The sequence below is a fragment of the Xenopus laevis genome, chromosome 6L (genome assembly GCF_017654675.1).
Source record: "Xenopus laevis strain J_2021 chromosome 6L, Xenopus_laevis_v10.1, whole genome shotgun sequence".
Lineage (NCBI taxonomy): Eukaryota > Metazoa > Chordata > Amphibia > Anura > Pipidae > Xenopus > Xenopus laevis.
In genome coordinates, this window is record NC_054381.1 from 88,484,762 (window position 1) to 88,509,101 (window position 24,340).

General features: G+C 35.1%; 1 protein-coding gene across 3 annotated transcripts in view; it reads right to left on the reverse strand.

Annotated features, from left to right (window-relative positions):
* The window catches only part of drosha.L (drosha ribonuclease type III L homeolog), a 150,619-nt gene that overhangs the window by 4,962 nt on the left and 121,317 nt on the right, over positions 1 to 24,340 (reverse strand). For all 3 annotated transcript variants that reach the window (XM_041566246.1, XM_018267704.2, XM_041566247.1), the window contains 6 exons: positions 14,479 to 14,581; positions 14,317 to 14,387; positions 13,509 to 13,553; positions 5,950 to 6,107; positions 3,422 to 3,527; positions 652 to 793 (listed from right to left, as the gene is read on the reverse strand). In XM_041566246.1, the coding sequence (XP_041422180.1) occupies positions 652 to 793; positions 3,422 to 3,527; positions 5,950 to 6,107; positions 13,509 to 13,553; positions 14,317 to 14,387; positions 14,479 to 14,581 (625 nt within the window). The remainder of the gene's footprint in view (positions 1 to 651; positions 794 to 3,421; positions 3,528 to 5,949; positions 6,108 to 13,508; positions 13,554 to 14,316; positions 14,388 to 14,478; positions 14,582 to 24,340) is intronic.

Genomic DNA, 24,340 nt, shown 5'->3' on the forward strand with positions numbered 1-24,340 from the left:
AGGTCAACCAAAGTGGACTTGCTACATGGGAGTTTCCCCAATACATTCCAGTGAATCCCCATGGAATGGCTTTAGAATAAAGAGGGGGATAAATGGGAACTGATAGGCAGATATAATAAATGCCTACTTGAGCTTGTTTCTGCCACAGGGGGCAACACCAGGTATAAGAGCCAAGGGTGTGCTTACTTTTTCTACAGAAGGCAATGTGTCAATGTGCTGTTGGATAAATGACCGCAAAGTCACATTTCCATTGTTTTATGTGTCATTACACCACCTTTATCTTTATATACTGTTTGAATGAAGATCACATATTGATTTGTCCAGCTATGTTAAAACAAGAATAAACATTGATTGTGGTGTATTTACTTTTTTATGACTGTTCTTAAATTATATTGTTTATTTTGTTCTCTCATAAGGAATCATAGCTGTATTTCTGGCTTTCAGTACAAACCCTTTTGTTATATAAGAAGGAATGAACATTGCTTTATGATATATTACAATATGGAGAAAAATTAACCTCTATCTATAAGAGAAGCATATGTGATTATAATGGCATTGTTTTCTATTTGGATTATAGCTGTTATAAGGACTTCAGTTTGTTCTGCCTGTATCTAAAATTGTTATTTGGGATGAATACATATGTCTACATACATTCTAATAAATCAGCCAAGGTCTTTGTGCGGAGTACCACTGGTCGCTTAGTCTTATCATTTGTGATGGCAAACTCTTGCATGCCAAGCTCCTCTGCTACTTTGGCCTGAGTCCTGTTGTTCACCAAGGAGCTTCGCAGCAGCTGTAAAACAAATAAACAAACACATTGAAAGGAAGGTAATGAGGGGCATAAACATATAGAAACCTGATCCAAAATCCTGACATCTTAGAAAAAATTAGACCACTTAATATAAGCTTTTAGCATTCTTAAGGAAGGTATGTGTCTCCATAACTCAGACAAATTTGTCTCTTCTAGCAAAAAGAAAACAAAAGAACTAACAAACCTATCATGGGATGTTAAAGCATTAGCATTTCCCTTAATTTATGTATGCTTTCTGGCTTGAATTCCTGCTTTTCTGACAGGCTCATAATTTTGCTAGAAACTTTTTGAAGTGCTTTGTTGTACTCCGTTTATCTATATATCTTTTATTGTTCCTAAAGCCATTTCCCTTTATTAGATCTGTTCTTCTGGAACTGTCATTCCTCAAGTGCTTTAGATGAATTAGGGCATCAGGTGGCAAATGAAAGATTAAGGTGCTCTGTGAATAATAACGGGATTTCTTTTTCAGATCTTACTAAAATCTGTGTTGTGTATGAGTTATTAACTTCATCTGGAATCTGTTAACTGAGTATAGAAATATGTATATTACTGATATAACTGATGCTGTACTGGTCCCACTTTGAGGAGCAGAATACCGTGCTTAAATGGCAAGTACCTGAGCAGCAGTCAGTATGTAGATGGAATGAGTAAAGCTTGGATCTAAATTTCTAAGAAACAGCAGGTGGTGAATTATGGATCTACAGTGACTGATAATTTATTTGCACCAGAATCAATTCAACAGTATCCTCATAAAGCTATTGCTCCTCCCTACTATATCCTGCATTATTTCAAACTATAACACAAAAAAAATTCAATCCACTTTTAAAAAGCGGTTTTCTCTTTAGTGACTGTGACTCATTTTCTTTGGAATGCTGATAAAGCCACTAAAATATGGATACTGGTTTGACATTTGAGGGCATTATATCAGATGTAGTTTGAAAACAGCAAATGGTTTATACAACTTTTCTAGCTAAATGAGACAGAAAGAATTCTGGGAAACCCAGTTTTGCTCCAGATATTTCAATTATTCTATGGGCTATTGTAGGAAAAGTGCAAAAGAAAAATAAACAAAACTTGAATTTATATCTTTCTATGGTATTTAAAGCAAGTAAGCAGACTACAATTTTAACATTATTTTACTGCTTGGGTCACATTTTCATTGGTCTCTTAATTAAGTGTTAAAGTAATCCTATAAGGCAGTGACCCCCAACCAGTGGCTCACAAGCAACATGGTGCTCACCAACCCCTTAGATGTTTCTCCCAGTGGCCTCAAAGCAGGCGATTACTTTTAAATTCCTGGCTTGGAGGTAAGTTTTGGTTGCATAAAAACCAGGTGTACTGCCAAACAGAGCCTCTCATAGGCTGCCAGCCCACTTACAGGCCAACAAATACCCAACCAGGAGCATTTTTCATGCTTGTGTTGCTCCCTAACTCTTTTTACCCTTGTCATAAGGGGGTTATCTGTTAAACTAAGGATATCTTGCTTTATATAGAATAACCTATGTTATATGTTTTGCTAAATATTTCCAATAAATATCACTTTATCAAATAACTGATACATGTATGCATGCACTATACAAAATGAAAACAGTGGCTCAAAAATCTTAAATAGCCATGTCCACAAAATAAAAAAGTTTAGGTCAACATTTAATATGCTAATTTACTTCAGTAAGGGGAATATGGAGCTCATTACCATTTAATTTTATGTATTTAAGGCAATATTTCTGAAACTATGTAGAAACTATAATTGGCAAGAATTAAAATAAATTCTGAGAATAATATCATACAAACTCACAGTCACGCTGATCTAGATGAGGAAAAAATAAAATCTTAAGGGTGCAACTTTATATGATATTATTCTTGTTAAAAATGGAATAATTTATTCTAGAGAAGGCTAAGCACTAAGGATTGTTTCTTTTGACATTCTTGGATTTTAATTGGTGCTTTTACGTTTTTGAATTATCTAGTTATTTTTGAAGTTGAAAGACAAGAGCAGTCATCTTAGTTTTGCTAGTTTCATTGCACACATTTACATCTAGACATAATTCACTATTATGAAGGCATTGTTAAAATGAAATTACACCATATACAGCTGAGCAGGAAAAGTAAGAGATAGCAAGAATATAGTTTACTGGTACAGCACATTTTTACAAGTTCAGCGAAGCTATGTTTCAGTTTCACTTATGACATATGTCTGGCTTTCCAAAGGGAGCAACATTGCCCATTAATGGGTACATGCATAATAACCAGATTGTAGGAAAAAAACATACTATTCAAAAAGTTTGTATTCCACTATGCAAAAAAAGGCAAATTGCCCTGGCCAAAAATTGCCAGGCCTTACTGTACCTATGCAACCATAAGCTCAGCACTTCTCACTGATTACATTATTGATTTGTCAAGTTGAGGAAACAACAAACGGATGAAAGATCAAGCTCATAAATCACTGTGTCATGCCTGTGAAACATATTTTTTAAAATCCTCACAAATATTTTGCAAGGAGCCATTGTGACAAAGCACCTTGTTCATTCATCAAAGGCAAAATAATTCACTAAATGCCCCACTCCGCCTATGATGTTTACCTTCACAAAGCATGATTTATGCGTCTCTCACCGTTAAGTGGCCTTCATGATGATCAGGGAAATGTATGAATAAATATTCTGTGGCTACCAGCTGCATTATAGAATCACCCAGGAATTCCATTCTCTGATTGTGGCCTCTGAGAGAGAAGACAAAGAGAAACAAACATTGATACAGGGGGATCAATAATCAGTCAACAAATGGCAAGCTAAAATAAAGAACCATTTACGGAACTCATTTCATTAAGACTCTTACAAGTAGAGCAAACTGGATAGGTGCAATAAATGCATGAATCATATGAACCATGTTTGTAAAAGTGAATATACTTAAATTAGCAGACTTCTGGTGAGTAAATTGCATGCTAACAAGATGATAGCAGATGACCAAATCTTATTTCATTATGTTGAACCATTCCAAGAAAAAGCATAAATAATGCAGAATAGCACCAGTTAGCACAAAGTACTGAGCACAGTTACGGATAGTTACTTTCAGATCATTGAATGTGGTGCGTATATTTTTAAGCTGCCTACCAACCAATTAAAATCAAAATATTGCTAAAATGTGAAGGTAGTAAAAATACTATGGCTATTCTGCTTGGGGAATTAAAAAGGTTCTGGCACTTTCAAGCATTTTACATTATAATTAACAGGAGGTTTGAGGGAATATGAAGAAAAAAACAACTTTGTGCCTTAAGCCTTAGGGTTTGTGTGTATAATTTAATAACACCGCACTTTCTTACACATCTGATGGCAAATTGTTTGTGCCTATAGGCCTCATTCAAGAAACGTACTTTCTGAACATTTCTGATGCCTTTTTTCTTCCTGCATATTTCAGGAAATATACAGGGAAGAATTGCCTGTAACCACACAGCTGCCTTGAACATTTAGGGCACTTTTTATCTTAAACAGACTCATTTAAGTACATCCCATGTACCATCAAATCTAAAACAATAATACATTTTTACATTCTTTTTGTCTCAGCCAATAACAAATGATAAAAGTATTTTTATACTTCCAACATCTTCCATAGTTAACAGAAAGAAAACTTGCGTTGTTATCTCTAACTTCTTTGAACTTGTTATTGACTTGGCTTGCAGTTACCTATATTTCTAAGCTTCTATTTTTCTCAGACTGGCTGGTCATTGTCTATTTTATAAAAAAAACCTGCGTTGGCCAAGAAAATACATAAGGCAATTTCCGAGGGTTTCACAATTTATATGTTTTAGCGCCGTTGATTCCCACAGACACAAATGCAGAAATATTTTCAGTAGATTTGGCTTAAGCAGGTAATTGAAATATCTCCTGGGCGACAAATCCGTGTACAGGTATGGGACCGGTTATCCAGAATGCTCTGGACCTGGGGCTTTCTGGATAACAGATCTTTCCATAATTTGGATCTTCATACCTTAAGTCTACTAGAAAATCTTGTAAACATTAAATAAAACCCATTAGCTTGTTTTTGCTTCCAATGAGGATTAATTAGATCATAGTTTGGATCTAGTACAAAGTACGGTTTTATTATATCAGAGAAAAAGGAAATCATTTTTAAAAAACTGGATTATTTGGATAAAATGGAGTCAATGGGAGATGTCCTTTCCGTAACTTGGACCTTTCTGGATAACAGGTTTCCGGATAACAGATCCTATACCTGTACCATCACCTTTAGCTTTGCTGTTGAAAGGAAGGTGGTAATAAGAAAATTATGGGCATAGGACTGGCACAAACAACTTATGTGCCAATAGCCTGCATAGAGGCATGCTATAAAACCATACAGATATTTTTAATACCTTGTATTAATCATAATTATGCAAAACATTTTTTGCCTACTGATTTAATTAGGAAATATTTACTGTTATGGTTCCTTGTACTACACAGGACATAATCTGAAACTGAAAACAAAGTTGCATTTACTTTAGGTTCTTACAAACACCAAAACAAATCCATAACCCCCTGAGAAGCCTCTGGAACAACAAATCACTCCTATAAGAACATTTGCCTGAGAACACTAAGGGGCACATTTACTTAGGGTCGAATATCGAGGGTTAATTAATTTGACTGTCGAAGTTAAATCCTTCGACTTTGAATATCGAAGGATTTACAGCAATTCGTTCGATCAAACGATCGAAGGAAAAATTTTAATCCATCGATCGAACGAAATTCCTTCAATCAAAAAAAGCTTAGAAAGCCTATGGGGACCTTCCCCATAGGCTAACATTGAGGTTCGGTAGGTTTTACTTGGCGAAGTAGGGGGTCGAAGTTTTTTTTAAAGAGACAGTACTTCGACTATCAAATGGTCGAATAGTCGAACGATTTTTAGTTCGAATCGTTCGATTCGAAGGTCGACGTAGCCAATTCGAAAAACTTTCAAAATTCGAAGTATTTTTTCTTATATTCCTTTACTCGAGCTAAGTAAATGTGCCCCTTCATCATATAGAACAAACAATGGGTCTAAGAAATGGCATGCAAAAGTATAGGAAAAATGTGATGGGAAAGTATGTGCAAAAGACATTTAACCTGAACTCTCTTTATATAGCATTTATAGACATGTTCTTTTCTACTTACAATGTCAGATGGTTAAATCCTACAGTTCTTAAGGTAAAAGCCCGAGCAAGAAGTCGAACATGTGTAAACTCAACTCCAATTGCCTCTTCAAACTTCGTGAGCTTCTTTAGAACTGGGGATGTCTCAATCAGATGCCTATCAGAATTAGACTCCTGCAGCTGAAGGGAAATAAGTACAAAAGTGTTTACACAAACTATCAGGATTTATTTATATTTAGCTGGCATATCTAAATTTGCTCCTTACAAAACTGTAACAAAAGAGAGTTAGCATGTTGAACAGAATAGCAATAAAATGTCACGCTTACTTATTTGTCGGATGTTTTATCAATTCGAGAGAACATTGGTAATCAATTTACCCCTGTTGCCTGTCTCGCCAGCCAATGGATCACACGCAATGCTTATTTTCTCTGTTTCTTAGTTATTCTTGTTACAGGCACAGACTGTATTAATGATATGATGACTGTATGGCTTGTTTTTCTTTCCTTTATTGCATGCCATAATATTTTGTTGATTTGTGTAACTGCATGCACAGCATAATCACAAAAGCAAGAGCAAAATAAATGGTGACTTACAAACTTGCTGCTAACAAGATTTATTTTTATATCCACACAATATGACACTGGCACCACGCAGCTGAAAATAACCCCAAATGTGACAAACGACTCCCTGAGTGACTAGATATATGAGCATGTGCCTTGCTTACACCACTAACTTAAATCACCAACTAATTACCCTGGCAAGTCACTCCCCCCCCCCCAAAGCTTTTTCTGCTGTCGCCAGTCTTCCAGCCTGTAAAATAAACAGGTGGATAAAGGTATCATGCCATAAAAGATACACACTTTGCCTGTTTGTTCCACCTTGTGTGTAAAACAACTTGGGGTTGCCCAAATACAAAAATTTTAGGGTACATTTTGGAACACCACAATTACAAAAAAGAAACCCAAAAAACCCACACATTTAAACATTAAATAAACCCAACAGGATGGTTTGCCAAATATACAGATTTATGCAGCTTAGTTACAAGTTCAAGCTACTGTTTTATTATTACACAGAATAGAATTAGTTATTAGTAAATAATATAATTATTTGCTTAAAAATAAGTTTCTGGATATCAGGTTTACAGATTTCATACATGCACTTGCAAGTATGCATTTTACCATATTACCCAATTATTAAGCTACTCGTTTATAAGAAATAAAAACTCACATTTCAATATTGGTCAAAAAAGTGGTAGTGCAAATTATCTGCAATTCGTTTCAAAATCTTCAACCACAAAGATAAGGCAATACAGTTAAAGAGTTTCAGTTTGGATGGCCAAATAACTATCCAATATGATTACAGGATTATTAACATTTATAAAACACCAAGATATCCTGCAGTGCTATACAGTTATCTGTAAACCTGTTACCATGAACACTCAGAAATACAGGAAGGCCATCTCCCATAGACTCGATTACAATTAAATTATTCTAATTAAAAAAAAAAATCCTTTTTTCTCTGTAATAATAAAACAGTAGCTTCTACTTTCTGGTAACTTAGCTGCATGAATCCATATTGGTGGCAAAACACTCCTATTGGTTTTATTTAACGATCTCTTATCTAGAAAACCCCAGGTCCCAAGCATTCTGAATAGGTCCTGTATCTGTACAATCAGGGTGTACATACAAATCACTTACACATAATGACCAATAAAGGTGGAAAAGAGAGCCCTACTCATTAAAGCTTGCAACTTTAATAGTCTGACAAGACCAAACCAAAGTGCCACACATATGCAGATGGATATTTAGTATGGTTGAAATCTGGCAAACTACGATATCAGCAGTAGGCACTCATGATATCTTTAATATGATACAGTGTGGCACATCCTTTGTGATGTCCTTCCACGTAAGTCAGTACTGGAGTGCCAACAGCGACAGTAGCACTGGAACGCTCGTGACATGTATTTCATCGACAATTCAGATTGAATACACAAATATTACATACATATATACATTCCAGTTAAAATGAGGATTGGAAAAGGCACATTTAAACTTTAAACATTTAAATGAAAAAAACATATGTTGTATACTCAAAAAAGGCTGCAATAGAATGTTAATCAATAATATGTAAAACAATAATCTATAGTATTGAATTTTACATAAAGAGCAATACATTAAAATACAACTTAAACTATATTTTCATACATATGACATTTCAAATATGAGTCTGCTGCAAATAAAAAAAGCCTACCATTAAAAGGGCGTTTAAATGTCACAGGTTTTTTCACACATTTGAATGCTAGAAGGGTATGGCACTAAAAACAGCACATGCTACAGTAAGCTGACCAGTAATTATTTTTGAGCTAAGAATTGTTTCCACTTTTGACATTTAACAAGGTGAATAATAAACACAGCCGTGTTTCCATATAGAGAATGTAGCATAAACTGACCTAACGGTATGCACACACAAGCAAAATTAGAAAACAGACAATTTAGGAGCAGACTTGGGCCCACTGCTTTCATGCTGTTCCTAGCACCCAAACTCAATGGGCAGCACATGGCTATTTAAGAAATGTTGGTAGTTATTGTTGGCAATGAAAATGGAAGAAAACTGAATCCCCTGTATTGGTGGAGCTACACCCAGACAAGGCACAGAAAATTACAGAAATCCTTTATTGAATCTTAAAGCAAAAAACTAGAATAAAATAGACCACACAAGGTCACACAAACTCCATAGTTAGTCAGGCATGGGTTTCAACCACAAAAGTCACAATATTTAAAGAGTACAGTTCTAAAAACCCGGGTACATAAAGGTGGCACACAATTCACGGCCATATTATTGTAAGAAATGTACTACCAAAAGTGTAAATATACCTTATTCATAAAACTAGCCAAACTAATCCCTAAATTTATAAATCCCAGTGTTTAGATATGTTAATCAGGCTGGACATAGACCGTAAAATAGTTTTCACCGTCACCACTGATAAAGTAAACAAGACTCCATTAGCCCCAAGACTAACTATGGAGTTCATGATTCACCTTGTGTGGTCTTTTTTAAAGGGGACCTGTCACCCTAAGAAATAATTTCAAATTCTTTTCTATCATGTTAGTTGAGCAAAATAAACTTTACTTACACTGTATTTATTATTTAAATTTTGTTTCCTTCTGTCTTGGAATTATACAATCACAGCAAGCAGGCAGCTGCCATTTTGTGGTCACAGTTATTAAGGGAAATTGTGCATCACCCCAAAATCTTGTGTATGAACCAGAATGAGGGACCTAATGCCCATATACATTGCCCTACACAATTATAGAGCCTGAGGAGGGAAGGGGGAATGTGAGGAGAGCAGTGACATGTAGGAAGTGCTGAATGGAAAGTGAAAGTAATTGACAGCCCCTCCTCTATGCCACGGGCATAGAGGCGGGGCAGGTAATATTTAATTGACAGTTTAGATATTTAAACACCTTTATAACAGGTATGGCTGTTTTAATGAAAAAAAATTTTGGGGTTTCATATTTAATTTGGAAAAGACTTTCATTATGAAGTTTTTATGTGTAGGTGACAGGTCCACTTTAATATGTCTGTGATTTTTAGTTTGGAGTTATTTTGCATTAAGATTCAATAAAGTTTTTTAAAATTTTCTTTACCATGTCCAGGTGTAGGGCCACTAGTACAGGGGATTCTGTTTTCTTCCTTTATCATACATTTATTCCATTACCCTGGGAAACACCCATCCTAATTTGGGCTATTTAGGGACAAGGTTTAGTACATTTTGGGCTTATTTATCAACAGTCTCATTTTACTAAACCCACAAACTCTAAAACTATAAATGTCATGACATTTATTAAAAAATAATAAAACTAAAAAAAAGTAAGAAAATTTTGCTTAACTCTGTGCTAAAAAAAGACAAAATCCTTGAAAATGTCTAAAAATGCTAGTTTTTCGGACAATTCCTAGCGGGACAAAAAAAATGAAACCTCTAAAAGTCTGAATTGATTTTGAGCGGTACAAAAAGATAAGCACAGTTCCCATTGACTTCTATAGGATCTTGAAAACTTTTACTTGCCAAAGTTTTGTATTAGAGGGTTTTCATTGTTTTAACACTAAATAAATCTCGAATTTTTAGAACTTTTTTTTTAAAAAAAAAAAAAAAGAAAAAATGTGATTGTTAGTACAGGTATGGGACCTGTTATCCAGAGTGTTGTGACCCAATAGGCTGGTTTTGCTTCCAATAAGGATTAATTATATCTTAGTTGGGATCAAGTACAAGATACTGTTTTATTATTACAGAGAAAAATTTGGCTTTGTATAAAATGTAGTCTATGGGAGATCCCATACCTGTAAATGACCCCATACAGTGCATCAGGGGTATTGGGCGATTCTTTCTTTTTCATACAGGGGGAGACCTATTTATCAAAATTCTAATTTGTGAGGTTTTAGAAATGTTTTCTACTTCGAATAAACTCACAATTTAAAAAAACCCGAATGTTTGCTAATTTATTAAAAAAATCTGATAATAAAAAAAAACTTTAATGAATACAATTATAGAATACAATTATAGAATGTGTCAAATTTATAGGTTTAAACTCAAATTTGCTACGTTTACAAGCTCAAAAAACTTGACTTTTGCCTTGGACAACTCCCATTGACTTCTACATGAACTTGCCAGCTTTTAGATGCTGAAGTTTTACATTCAAGTTTTTTTGTACTTAATAAATACAAAACATTTGAGTTTTTGAAACTGTAACTCGAATCTGTGAGTTTTTTTAGCGAAAATTCAAATTCTGCCAAAAATCCAAACTTTGATAAATCACCCCATTATTATTGGGAGACTTGAAACTGGACAGATATATCGGAACAAGTTTACTGCCAAAGTATCTTTAAAAAAAACAAAAAAAAAAACACCAGGGCAAAGATCTTTCACAAATTTGTATGTAATGGTGGCAGATTAAAGGTGCCGATATTGGCAGGGCCAAACGTTCGGATTAACTAGATATCACCCAGCCAAACGAGCTAATCTAATAGTGTGTGGCCACCTTAAGAGTTTTGTAAAGAGGCAATTTATAAGTGTGTGCAGTAACTGGGCAGGTGTATATAGATGTGTATTGCCCTTTAGACAACACATATAAATGAAGTTTCCTGAAAGGTACATTTATTACAAGCAGCGCACCAACTTTATGACGGCTCCTTTTCAAACAGCAAAGTCACAATACACCTATACGCAGAAACATTGATAAAACACAAAATACAAAGGATATACTGAATCAAAACATAGCTTATGATCCCTGCTTTGCAAAAGAAGTAGAATGAGTAGCTTAGTTTTAGGACACAGGTGTACACCGCCCACTACTTTGCAATGCATTCCATAATACTGCGCAATTAAAGGTGTGAAAAACACTGGCAAAAAAAGCTTGTTTCATTGTAGACCTATTTAATTGTGTAACAGCTAAAATATACTGTGCTAATGTAATTGTGTCTTAAGGGTAATATGTATGAGAATCTTTTTAAAGCTGGATTTGCTGTAATTATTATAGGAAATTTGTCTCGCAGTCACATTTTTAGATCTGTTGATAACAGTTTATTTTTATTTTCCCTTCTCAGAGTGCAGTTGTTCAGTGCTTGTATTTCAGCTGGCAACGACCTAAATTAAGAACATAACCTTAAAAAACGAGATTTGCTATAAAAAGTCCCAAAACATCAGAACTCTTTTAATCAGTCCCACCCCTATTGCTTAGTAATTTTTCTTACAAAATGCTTGAAGATTCTGCCTAAGGAATAATAATAATGAATTGCATGCACATTTTGAAAATTGTTTTCAGAGGTGGTTTTGACTAAATTCAGCAAAGTTTATCATTACTTTAAATGAGAATTAAACCCTAAAAATTAATATGAATAGAAATTGAGTTTTATATACTGTACCAACCCAGAGGTTCAGCATCTCTGTAACAGTAAAGACCCAGGCCTTCAGAGTTGTGTACAGGAGTTTACCATCTTGGATTTTGTTAGGAGTGTCTGTGGCACTGAACGTGCTCAGTATGCCCTGAGCAGCTGTTGACAGGTTGTCACAAATCATCAAGCAGAAAAGGAGCTGATGCTACAGGGCTTTCTCTCTCTCTGTCTATATAGTAAATTGTTTCATAAATTTAGGTAACTGACAGATGCATACAGAATGTATAGTGAATCAGCAGAAAAGAAGATAGGGAAGCTACTGGGGCATCTTCAGAGGCAAACATTTTCACTGCTAATTGCTGTGTGTGTCTTGGGCTGATACAGAACATATTGTTTTCAAATAGCACATCATTCAAAATGACAAATTGTAATGGCTCCGCTTTCTGTAATGTAAGCTTTACGATTAATTATTTCATTTTACCCCTCTTTCCGGTCCCACAGCTCCTTAATAATGGTGGCAATCCAGTATATAAAATAACACTTTTATTCAATAAGTGTTTATGACACCATGCCTAGGTGCCCAAAAAGCCTACTGAATAAAAGTTCTGTTTTCTTTACCGGAGTGCTGCCATTTGTGTCTATTTCTACTGTGTTGTAGTGGGGAACACCACAGCTGAGCTCCCGTATGTGAGAGAAGGGCAGCGAAAAGCTTAAAGGATGGACTTAGGAAGTCACTTGGGGGTGAGTTTTGAGCTGTGTTTGCCCTACATTTGTATATACAAATACACAGCTCAGTAAGTCCAGTCACTGCTTCTCAAAACATTTACAACTTCAGTCCCTAGTAAGCATACTTCCAGGAGCTTCACTAAAGTCTATTACTGAGCTCTTATTGGGCTATTGAATAAAAGAAGCAAAGTTTGCTGCTCGTATAGTCACATATAACACCCTATCAGTAGGTAGCTTCTACCGGTCACTTGTTTAAAGCAAACATCTAATTGTTGCTATAACTTACTTTCACTTGGCCAATTTTGGGGTTGGTTCAAAATAATTTAGTCCAAATAAGTTAGTCCAATTACAAGTTACAAGCACTGGCCTGGGGTATCAGGTAAGCGATTATACTAACTAGGGGATACCTAACATTTCGGCACCCACAGTGATTATACCGTTCGTCCTCCTTTAAGTAAAAATGTATGTTGCTGGGTTATATTTTCCTTTAAACAAATATCAGTACAGGAATCTGAATTCCATGTTCAACCTGCATGGTCACAGTTGACTTCGAAAACATTTAATAAGAAATGTTAATAAGAAAAACAAAACTCCAAGAGTATGCAAAACTAATAGACATGTCTGCTGTATTACATTAAAGCCTGTTTGAAACAATTGCTTGTTCACATCATAAAAAATAAAAAACAAATGGCACATTCACCCCAAGCAATATAAAAAAGTCACTAAAATAAATGTTCTCTTGGGACAGAAAAGAAATTGGCTCATGTTTGTTTGAGACAGTGTAAATTCCAATTGTTTGGGTTTACACACTTCAGAGGATGATATATATAATCAGCACACAGCTTGTTAATAAATCCAGAGCTGGTATCATGAATGTCAAGAAAATGAACTAAAAAGAAGATAGAAATAAATAAAAAGCAATAAAAGCAACTTTATATATTACAATAAGGGGGAGAGTCTCCTTACTTGAAGCTGGTGTAGTGGATAATTAAGCCACACGTCTCGCAGGTCCTGCAGATGTTGAAAAATGTCATTAATGCTCCTGGTAATCATTTAGCAAATTCCACAGCACTAAATAAAATGTTGTTACTTAAATCCTATAAAATCCAATACAGCCTTCAAATTAATTTATACACAACTAATATCAAACTAAGGGGTAGTAATTGGAGGAAGACAAATAAATAGTTAACTGCATTGTTATTTGTAATTTCGCACAGAAAATAATTAAAAATAATTAAAATATAATTAAAATAAAAAAGATTCATATATAATGATTTCCCTTGAAAACTACATCAATTTTAAAGCATGAAGTGAAGAGTACCAGAAACCAAAATATAGAATTAAAACCATACATCATTCATCTTAAACAAACCTTATAAACCTTACCATTCTGATGTTAGCAATTAAATATAAGTAGCAGTTGTATAGGTTTTAAGGTATTAGCTGTCATATTAGCTATTTGGTTGTGGAGGGGTCTCCTGACATTATGTTTGATGCCAGGAGAGTACTAACTGCTTGAATGCATAATGCCGATTGTAAAGTTTGGTGGAGGAAGAATAATGACCTGCACTATTAAAGGGGAGGGCATACAGCTGTCATCATGTTAAAGAAATAAAACTTCCAACAATTTTTAATTTCTCCCGTTACTACTACTTGTGCACAAACTTCTACATGGATACTGTACTCATATTTCATGAAACCAACTGATGTAAATAAACTTATCTACACTTATAATTTCCTTTTATTTAAACTGACCGCAAATTAAGGTAGTTACCTCATTACCGAAGAGCAGTCTTCCAAATAATTGTTTTGCTTCTTCGAGTCCACCTTCCAAATAAACTGCACCTGTTAGAAGAACAACACAAAGTTTTACGAGTTACATATTCTGGAATAATATGCCATCAGTATAAATTCCCCCCCTATAACCAGCCATTACCCATGAGCGCTTCAAAGCAGTTTGCCATGGCGTGGCGTAAGTCTGATTCTCTACACAGATCTGGCCCGTGAGCATATAACATAAATCGATCCAATTCCAATTTCTAAAAAAATTAAAAAAAATTATTTGTACAAATTAGATATAGTAATACGAGGGTGTGTATTGACATACCATTTTATTTTATGTTGGGGATGGAGCAGTAGCTTGATTGACTACAGGTGTGTACACATATTCCCCACATAATAGACTTCTGCTAGCTAAACAGTTACAAAAAAGGGGAAGGAGGGATGTAATACTGGTTATCTAATTATCTTTGATACAAGTACTAAACATGAAGTAGCTTCCACTTCCCTGCATAGCTCAAGAATTATCATTTGATATGCAGCGGACTGTCTTGAAATGTTTTTTTTTTTTAATGTATTTAACATCAGCCAGCATCATGAATATCATTGGCAAAAGACAGACAATACATGCACAGAAACTTTTTAAAATTGAACCCCAAAGTATAGATGGCTTGCAATCTTAAATGTTAGCAGGGTGCTAGGGCTTAATTATCTTAACATACTAAGACAGCAGTTTGTAAGCAAGAATGGAAGATGACGAGCAGAGGGGCTGTAAAAAAAAAAAAAAAAAAAAAAAAACTATTACAGGAAAACTTTAAGTAACCCCCCAAAAGCAAGATCACTTATAAAGTTGCATGCCATAAAGAGCCACAAAAGAAGAATTAATTATTTGAGGACCAGCTTGAATTGATCAATTTATACAATGCTTAATTATTTGAAGTTAAATTTCCCATGTAATATTCCAATGACATATAACTAAAACATGATAATATGATTATGTATTTTGTTTACAGTTCAACTTTTTTATATTAACAAGTATGAAGTGAATATTTAGGATTTAAAGGTTGTGTCTAGTGAGAATCAGATGCTGCTTATCATTCTTAACATCTTGCTTGAGTGAGACAGATTCAAATTTTACCTTCAAATTCCTAAGTCAATCCAATAGGAGTCTACCATATTTTATATTTTGAAGTTTAAATGTTCACACTAATATCTGCATTCTGTACTCTAAATGTAACCACTTAAAATGCACTTACTTTCTTTGTTAAGTGCTTTGACTTTTCAAGCTAGGGCTCATCACTCCTCTTATATTAAACACCTACATGATGCATTTGGAAGAAGTAAAGAGCAGTTGGATGCCCTTTAATATTATATGGCTTAAACTAGCAGTAAAAGTTCAGTTGAGCAGCCATTCAGGGTTATTTTGGAACAACGTACAGAAAACAGATAGAGAAAAAGTAGCAACAAAAATGTGGCCAGCATTGGCTTATTTGCAATCTACCATATTATTTCTCTATTCATAAATCACCGACTTATCCTGCACATATGAGCTTCTAATTAAAAGAATGATCTTCTGATGGGTATCTAAAACTTCTTCATATTAATTTATTATCTATATTTTATACAAGATGTAATGGTGTCTTTAAGGGCTGCATATACTGTGCTCTTTTAATAATGGTCCAGCGATTGCAAATCTGACCTTGCAGATAGTCATTTTGCTTGTCTGTGTAATCATACAGCTGGACCTTCAGTAAAAAGGCTCTATCTATGCATATAGCTCTCCTCCACAAACAACAGACAGGAACATGTCTGTAAGTAATACATAAAACATGTGGAGCCCTTTTTGATATCTGGATATTGTAGGAGGCAGGGTTCTTTCTGATACGAGTCCCCTTTCCTGACAGCTGAAGGGCTATATCAACTCTTACAGTACAAGGTAAATCAGGTGTGTCTATTTTGTACATTGCTCCAGCACAAGTGTTGTTAAAAAAAAGTCTTAAAGCAACATCAACATCTCTGTATCTGAGGGGTCCAGTCAAATATCCTTGACAATATTTTCTTTTAAATGGAATCTGTTCTTTTAAAGGGGACCTGTCATCCAGACATAAAAATGCTTAAATAAAAGTCCTTTTCAAATGTAACATCAAACACAAACTCTTGTTTTATTAATATACCAATAGTTGTTATAAACTTGTTTAAAAGTCTAAACTGTCAATCATATATTGCCTGCCCCTCCTCTATGCCTTAGGAATAGAGGTGGTGCAGGCAATTACTTTCAATTTCCATTGGGCACTTCCTAGATGTCACTGCTCCCCTAACATCCCCTATCCTTCTCATTGCTAATTGTGTAGCCAGTGCATGGACATGAGTATCAGGTCCCCCATTCTGGCACATAAACAAGATTTTGGCATGATGTAAAGCTTGTCTTAATAACAATGTCCACAAAATGGCTTGCTGGGATTGTGAATTCCAAGACTAATAGAAACAACATTTAAATCATTTTACAGTGTAAGTGAAGTTTTTTTGCTGGACTAACATCATAAAATAGTATTTCTAATAATAGTTATTATTTCTAATAATAATAATAATAATAATAATAATAATAATAGTTTAAGAAATAATTACAAATCCTATCTAATGATGTTAGTCAAGCAAAATAAACTTCACTTACGATACAAATTATTTGTCTTTTTTTTTTTTTTTTTTTTTAAACTTGGAATTCACAGAAAGCAGGCAGGGGCCATTTTGTGAACACTGTTATTAAGGCAAGGTTTGCATTATGCCAAAATCTTGTTTATGCGCCAGAATGGAGGGCCCATGCCCATGCACTGGCTACACAATTAGATGGTGGGTGGGGGGAATCTAATGAGTCCAGTGACATCTATAAAGTGCAGAATGGAAAGTGAAAGGAATTGCCTGCTCCGCCTCTATCCGTAGGGAGGGGTGGCAATATAAGACTGACAGCTGAGACTTTTAACTAAGTTTATAACAGGTACAGATGTTTTCATTTAAAAAAAAAAAAAAAAATCTGGGCTTCATGTTTAATTTGAAAAGGATTTTTGTTATACAGATTTCTATGTGTCTTGGTGACAGGTCCCCTTCAATGAAGTAGATAAAGCTCAATTCATCAGAGATTTTTTCATATCTGTACATTTTTGGGCCCAACTCCTACATTTATATAACATTCATATCTCCAAGGTCATTGTTTCAAGTTAAAGGTTGGAGTGCTGTATCTATAGAAATAAGTTTATCTTGCTAATATAATCAACACCTAACTTAATGGAGCAACATTCCAGAGGATATATATTCTCGAAGGAAGATTTACAAGTTATTCTGAATTGAGAAAGCCAATTGGATGACTGGGGAAATGTCTTCAAGGAAAAAAAACACAGCAAGTCCAGTTGATTTGACTTATTTCTACAGATATACCATGACCTGATGAATGAGAATATTCACAAAGATGTTGTGCTGTGACTGGTTGCTCTTTCTTTGTCCAACGTAGTACACAGAAAATAGCCAGTGTGCCATGGTGTAAAAAATGCTCTCTGATTTTAAAATGAAATGTACAATCCTAAAATGTACTGTAACAGATGGGTTAAAAAAAAAATTTCCAACCAAAATAGAACTGCCAATTTAATGCAAGCGAATAGTTCAATGCAGTTGTTAACATTCAGAGTGATAAAATATTTATTGGCATATCTGAAATGTCTTACACTGTACATTAAATGACTGCCTGTCACACAGCTCTTTCAGTTACAAAACTGGCACAACTCTACTTTGATCATTCCTTTTACTGTTAAACTCACTGAAAAAAATTAAGCGGTTACATTCCTCTCATAATAAGAGAAAATCCATCTGCTTAAAGAAATTAAAGGTTAAAATAGAAGAAACTATTTTAATTGCATAACGGTATTTTAATGCCATCCTTCCCATTATCACTGATTAGATTCTCAACACTAAAATGTCTAGAGTTGGATTTAGATTTTCCTCCTTTGTGACTAAATTAGGGGTAAAAAAAAAATCTATAGATACGAATTTATTGTATTTTAACAACTTTGACATTTTTAAAGTTGCAAATGGCAGAACCTAAAACTTTTATGTTTTTTCTGATCAAATAAGGAAGCCCACATATGTTTTAAATAGCTGAACCTGTCAGATTCAAAGTCTGATATGCCATTTTGCATTTCATTGTAAGAATACAGTATTTCATAGACACAAAACAGTGAAAGTGGCCTTTATTCAGATTACAGCCCCTTTATCTAATTTCTTAAACTGAGACGTGTGTACGCCTATGTGTGTGTGAACCTGCGCCCCCCATCTTGTGCAAATGTTTATTTGGAAGACAGAGACACCGCTACTGAATTATTTTCACATTAGAAGTGAGAGTTTATGAGGCCATCTAAGAATGTGTATTTGCATAGCCTTTTCCATTTTGTGCCTCATAAAAATCATGTAGGCTTCAGGGCTCTTGAATTTTTGGCATTCACTTCCTTTATTGCCATTTTAGACTTGATACAGTAGAATATAGGTCTGAAGCACTTATTAAAATACCTTCACTCTAGATCTCTATACTAACAGAGAAGCAGCCAACTTGTAATTTTTTGCTTGTAGTTTTATATAAAAAGTTTATAAATGCTGTTTTTTTCCCAAAAAAGGAGTTAAAAACCTCTCTCTTGTAGAGGATACTGTTTTTTATTTTTAGAATAAAGTAACAGTATATCTTGTTGTCTCAGAAGCTCATTTACAAATATGTGCAAATCCTGAGCACTACTGTAAAGTGCTAAGTCTTACGGTAAGCAAGCATTTTACCATACAAAAGGTATCAATTAAAGGAGTGGCTAGAATAGGGATGAGATCTTACCCACATGGATGCTTTTTGAGCAAGGGTTGTTAATGTGGCAGCGAGCAAGTTGGCTACTAACACACAAAATGCTTGTATAATATTACAACTTGTGCCATTGGTTTAAATGCAACCTAACCTATCACATCTTCTCTTCATTCCCTGAGGTGCCTGTATGCAAAAAAAAATTGCTAAACAAATTGCAAAATTTGTTTTGATGCACAGGAACAATGGTGGTGAGCTTAACTACGCATAAAATAATTGCCAGGGGTCCTCCAAACAGTTTGATGCCCATTGTGCATAGGACTACCAAAGTATCTGGCATTTAGATGCTCCAAAATGAAGTTAGTGCATACAAATAGTCCTGTAGGTCACTTCAGCCAAAGAAAAATCAATGCATTGACTGCATTTTTTGTGGGTAAAAACACAGAAATATGTTTAACCCAGAACACCGTATATTTTTGGAAAAGCACACATTCTACCGAATCTAAAATGAGTACCCATGCCTTTCTGCTCCAAACTACTGAGTCGCAAGGCTTTCCGAAAACTGGCAGTTTTAGTGATATATCTGTAAAATCGTCAAAAAGCTTGCATTTTATGAATACCAGGGGTCTACTAAACAGTTTGATGCCCAGTATGCATAGATTTATCAAGCTATGTGGCATAGAGACCCCCCCAAATCAAAATAGGGCATATGAATTTTCACGTATGAGACTCTGGCTACTACAATATAAGCACCTGGTATGTGTATTAGGTGGCATGAGACCCCCAATGAGTATGGAGACCCTAGAAAATCATATATTTTCCGAACAATATGAACATCAGGTGTCTACTAAACAGAGTGATGCCATGAGACACCCCCTAACAGTAAGGAGACCCTAGAAAACCATATATTTTCCGAAAGTACACATTTTGACTAATCTAAAATGGGTAAATATGTCTTTCTACTGCAAAGCCTTGCGAAACACTTTTTATGAAATTTCTGAAAATGCCAGGGGTCTCCCTGAAACTGAAATATAACCACAGAAATAACGTACAAAAGGTATTGTGCAGTGTGATAAGCGAATATACTATTTGCAATGACAATAAAATATTTTTTTCAAGCAAAACAATACGTGATGCAGTAAGAAAAATAAAAAAAGCTATAAAATTGTGTAAGTGTGTATATGTGTGTGTACACTAGGCTATTTGTGTGTTGTGTGCATGTATGTGTGAGTGTTTTGAATGTGTAAAACCCCCCAAAAATGTATGTGAGTGTGCGCAAGTGTAAATGTGTACTAGTGTAAAAAGTGTGTGTTTTGTGTGTGTTAACAATAACCTGTGGGGTTGTAGGCAGAAGATCTATCCTCTGCGACCTAGGAGGCACTGGAGATGCAGCAGGAAATTGAAGAATGAAGATCCAGGTCCGTTGGTGTTGCTGGGGATAAGTGGAAGTTAGGCCAGCAGCAGCAAACAAACGTGTTTGCGGTGCTTTTGGGGCCCCTGGGCAATCGTGCCCCAGGAGCCACATTCTGACCCACACCGCTCATTGCCTAGGGGCTTATGAGCGAGCTGGGATGGAGCGAGTGGCTTTAAAATCCGCTCCTCCACTCCCCTGCCCGGATATACTGCAGACTGTAGAATCTACGCTCTGTGGCATTTCAAGAACATTATCCACAGAATGTAGATTCTACGTTCTGTGGCATCTAAAGGGTTAAAGCTTACACAAATGTATAAAAATTGTAGCTGCCACAGTTATTCCTACATTATTTTATTACCAACCAATTTTTGCTGGCTGTAGGGCTTACTTACAGGAGGGCTCCAGATGGTCAACAGGAGGGTTGTGTCCAAATATAGTTACGTTTTCATTAATTTATAGAAAGCTAAAACCTGTTTCCTTAAGTCAAACACAAAACACTATCATCAGAATGGTACTGATAGTATTACCTTTTACTTTGATACACACACACAAAGACATGTCAAATTCACAACCTTCCTGCACTACAGATTTAATAAGGCATGATTTGGTTACATTTGGCTTTCGCTCTCTATGAAATCTGTGATTTGGTTACCCTAAAATTTGGCTTTTCCTCTCTTCTATGAAATCTGCGTGCTGGCAGATGATAAAGGAAGAAGTTGGACTCCTATATTTTATACATTTCAAATTATTTTATACTTTGACTTCTTAGCGTCTCAGTTATTCTGATAAACACATCTCTAAAAAGGAAAGCAGTGTATGGCCATACAGCTTTTAGAGTTTAGAAAGTAATATAGCTGGTCATATAGATGACTAACACTAAAATGTTCCATAAAGGTAAAACACTGGATTAATCCTATTTTGACAATCACAGCTGAAAGAAACCAGTCAAACCAGCATTAGGGGAAAAGGTGTAGATACTTCCTAGGAGGTTGAATGGTTAAAGAAAAATCTGCACAGCTTATACACGTTATACAAGATTGTTGTCTGCAAGCTATCCTTCCACCTGGTAAAGCTTTCAAAAAGTGATTTGAGATTTTTTCCTTTTGTATTTCATTTATATGCAAGCCAAAAAAATGAAAAAAAATTGTGAATTGTAAATTAATTCTAAGGCAGCAAAACAGATCATTCAGCTATTCAGAAATATACGCTATATCTCCACACTGAAATATGGCACAGGGAAATTAATTACATCACGGTAATAAAAAACCCACAGAGGAATTGTGCACAATCATTACAGAATGTTTACTAGCACCTGGGAGTCACAGCTGACATATCTTGAACACACTTACTAAATCTCTCGTAAATTAAACTCTGTAACATGTTTCAGCAGACCTAGAGCTGATCTAGATAAATGCTGTAGATTACAAGACAAAATAAGTCCAATGATTGCAAAATGGTCCAATGAGACTTCTTTTATATAACATATTTTTTTTCTTTTCTCTCAACCTCAGTACTGGTCTTGATCCATATACTGTAACACAGGTATCAGTTAGAACAACAATTTTATTGGCCATCTTTGGATACCAAACAGCATGACAAAGTTGTTGTATAAACTTTACCTCAATATGAGGTCATTTCAAAGTGATAACTTATCCACTGAATAATTTTACCTTTTTTTTTTTTAACCTATATTTGATTTTCAGTGTGTCAAAGGGTTACATACACATTGCTACTATTTAGTGTTATTGCCTTTTAATGACTTCTTACAATACATTGCTGGGATTTTTTTTACCATTTTTGTCCTTAATATATTGATAATTGGCAAGGGCAGAATATTTGTCTTTACATTAATGTATTTTGTGGTCTCTTTGTCTTTATTAGAACATTTGTTTCAATCTATGGCATGCTGGAAGACAAAGCTGCAACCAAGTTTTAAGTTTCCGGCTTATGTCTTGCATTGTTGCTTTAAAAGTTCACAACCTGCCTCCATAATGCTAACTTGTTTCTGAAGTACATTAGCCCTTTTTCCCAGCAAAGCACCCCCACAGCATGATGCTACCATTCCATGCTTAGCAGTCTGGATGGTGTTCCCCTGCTTAAAAGTCTTGCCCTTAATCCTCCATACAAAATGATGACTATTATGGGCAAACAGTTCTATTTTTGTTTAATTTGACCAGATATCCCTCCTCAAAAAGGCTAGACCTTTGTGTAGATCATGTGCAAACTTCATTTTGGGTTGTTTTTTTTTTTTTGAGAGTAGGAGCTTCTTCCTGCCATGCAGCCTTGGCAATGAAGGACTCTCTTAAAGGAAAAGTTCAGTGTAAAAATAAAAACTGGGTAAATAGATTGGCTGTGCAAAATAAAAAAAAAAATGTTTCCAAAATAGTTAGTTAGCCACATATGTAATCTATAAAGGCTGAAGTGAATGCAGTGGCATAACTAGATATTATTGGGCCCCACAGCAAATTATTTTTCAGGCCCCCAAAATGTTTTGGGGTTGACTTGTTTCTCCAATATTTATTGAAATTTTATATGAATTAGGGCCCCTATACCTCCTGGACCCCCTGCAGCCGCAGGGTCTGCTTCCTCTATAGTTACGCCCCTGAGTGAGTGGATGTCTAACATAACAGAACCAAACCCAATTTCTTACTTTTCAGCACTCTAACTTGGAGTTAGCCAGTGACTTTAAGGGGGGCCACATGGGACATAACTGTAAAGTGAGTTCGCAATTGATCCTTAGCATGCAGGTAAGATTCAAAAGCAAACAGCTATGGCCCATGTGCCCCCTTCCCTTAAGTGACTGATTGGTTACTGCCTGGTAACCAATCAGTGGAAACCAAGAGAGCTGCAAAGCAGGAAGTAGTGTTGTGGCTATTGACAGCCAGGCTAACTATATTAGAATATTTTTTTTTACTTTGCACAGCCCATCTATTTATCTAGTTTTTATTTTTACACTGAACAATTCCTTTAATGGTGGTTGTTGATATTTGAGTACCTTATGCCTCTGTCCCTTCTCCAGTTCCTTTGCTCCAAAAGATTCAACTAAACCCTAGGTCAATAATAAGTTGGAAAACTTAAATCAGGAGATGCAAAATTGAGGCGTTTCACTGTACCTTGAAAAAAAACACAAAGTAGATACCCCATTTGTCTTACTATAGACAATGTATGGTAACATCAGCGTGAAGCTGTAAAAAATTGAGTTTGAACATAGGTGTATGTAAATTTTTGGAGCATCTGTATCCGCTATCATGCAGAATGTTGCTGGTGCCAAAATTAGTTATTGTCCTTGTAATTGGAGGACAAAAACTAGCAAATAACTAAAAATTTAATTTTTAGATAGTTCCAAGTACAAAATGTTAAAAGTAGAAGGCTTTCAAAGAAGAGTACAGTGCTCGTTTAAATGTAAGCTATTAATCCATTGCTTTCTTTAGTGCAAATCACAGGCACATTTCTGGTAAAGCAATCAAGATTTTATTTCTCTAATCTAGTGTGAGGATAAGTCTTTATATTTTACACTCCAACTAAAGCTGTGTGTAAACTTAGACATCTATTTTCTGCACATTTGCTTGAGGCACAGATCAGACAAGTAAAACTTACATCACTGATTGCAAAATAAACATATTTATAAATTAATATAACATATTACATGAAATACTGTACATACTGTATATAATAATGTAAATGTTTGTCTGTGTTTTGCTTGTTGGAACTTAAAGGGGACGTAAACCTAAAAATAAAAATTTGCCTAAGAAAAGAAAATATAATGCTAAAAAATTTCCA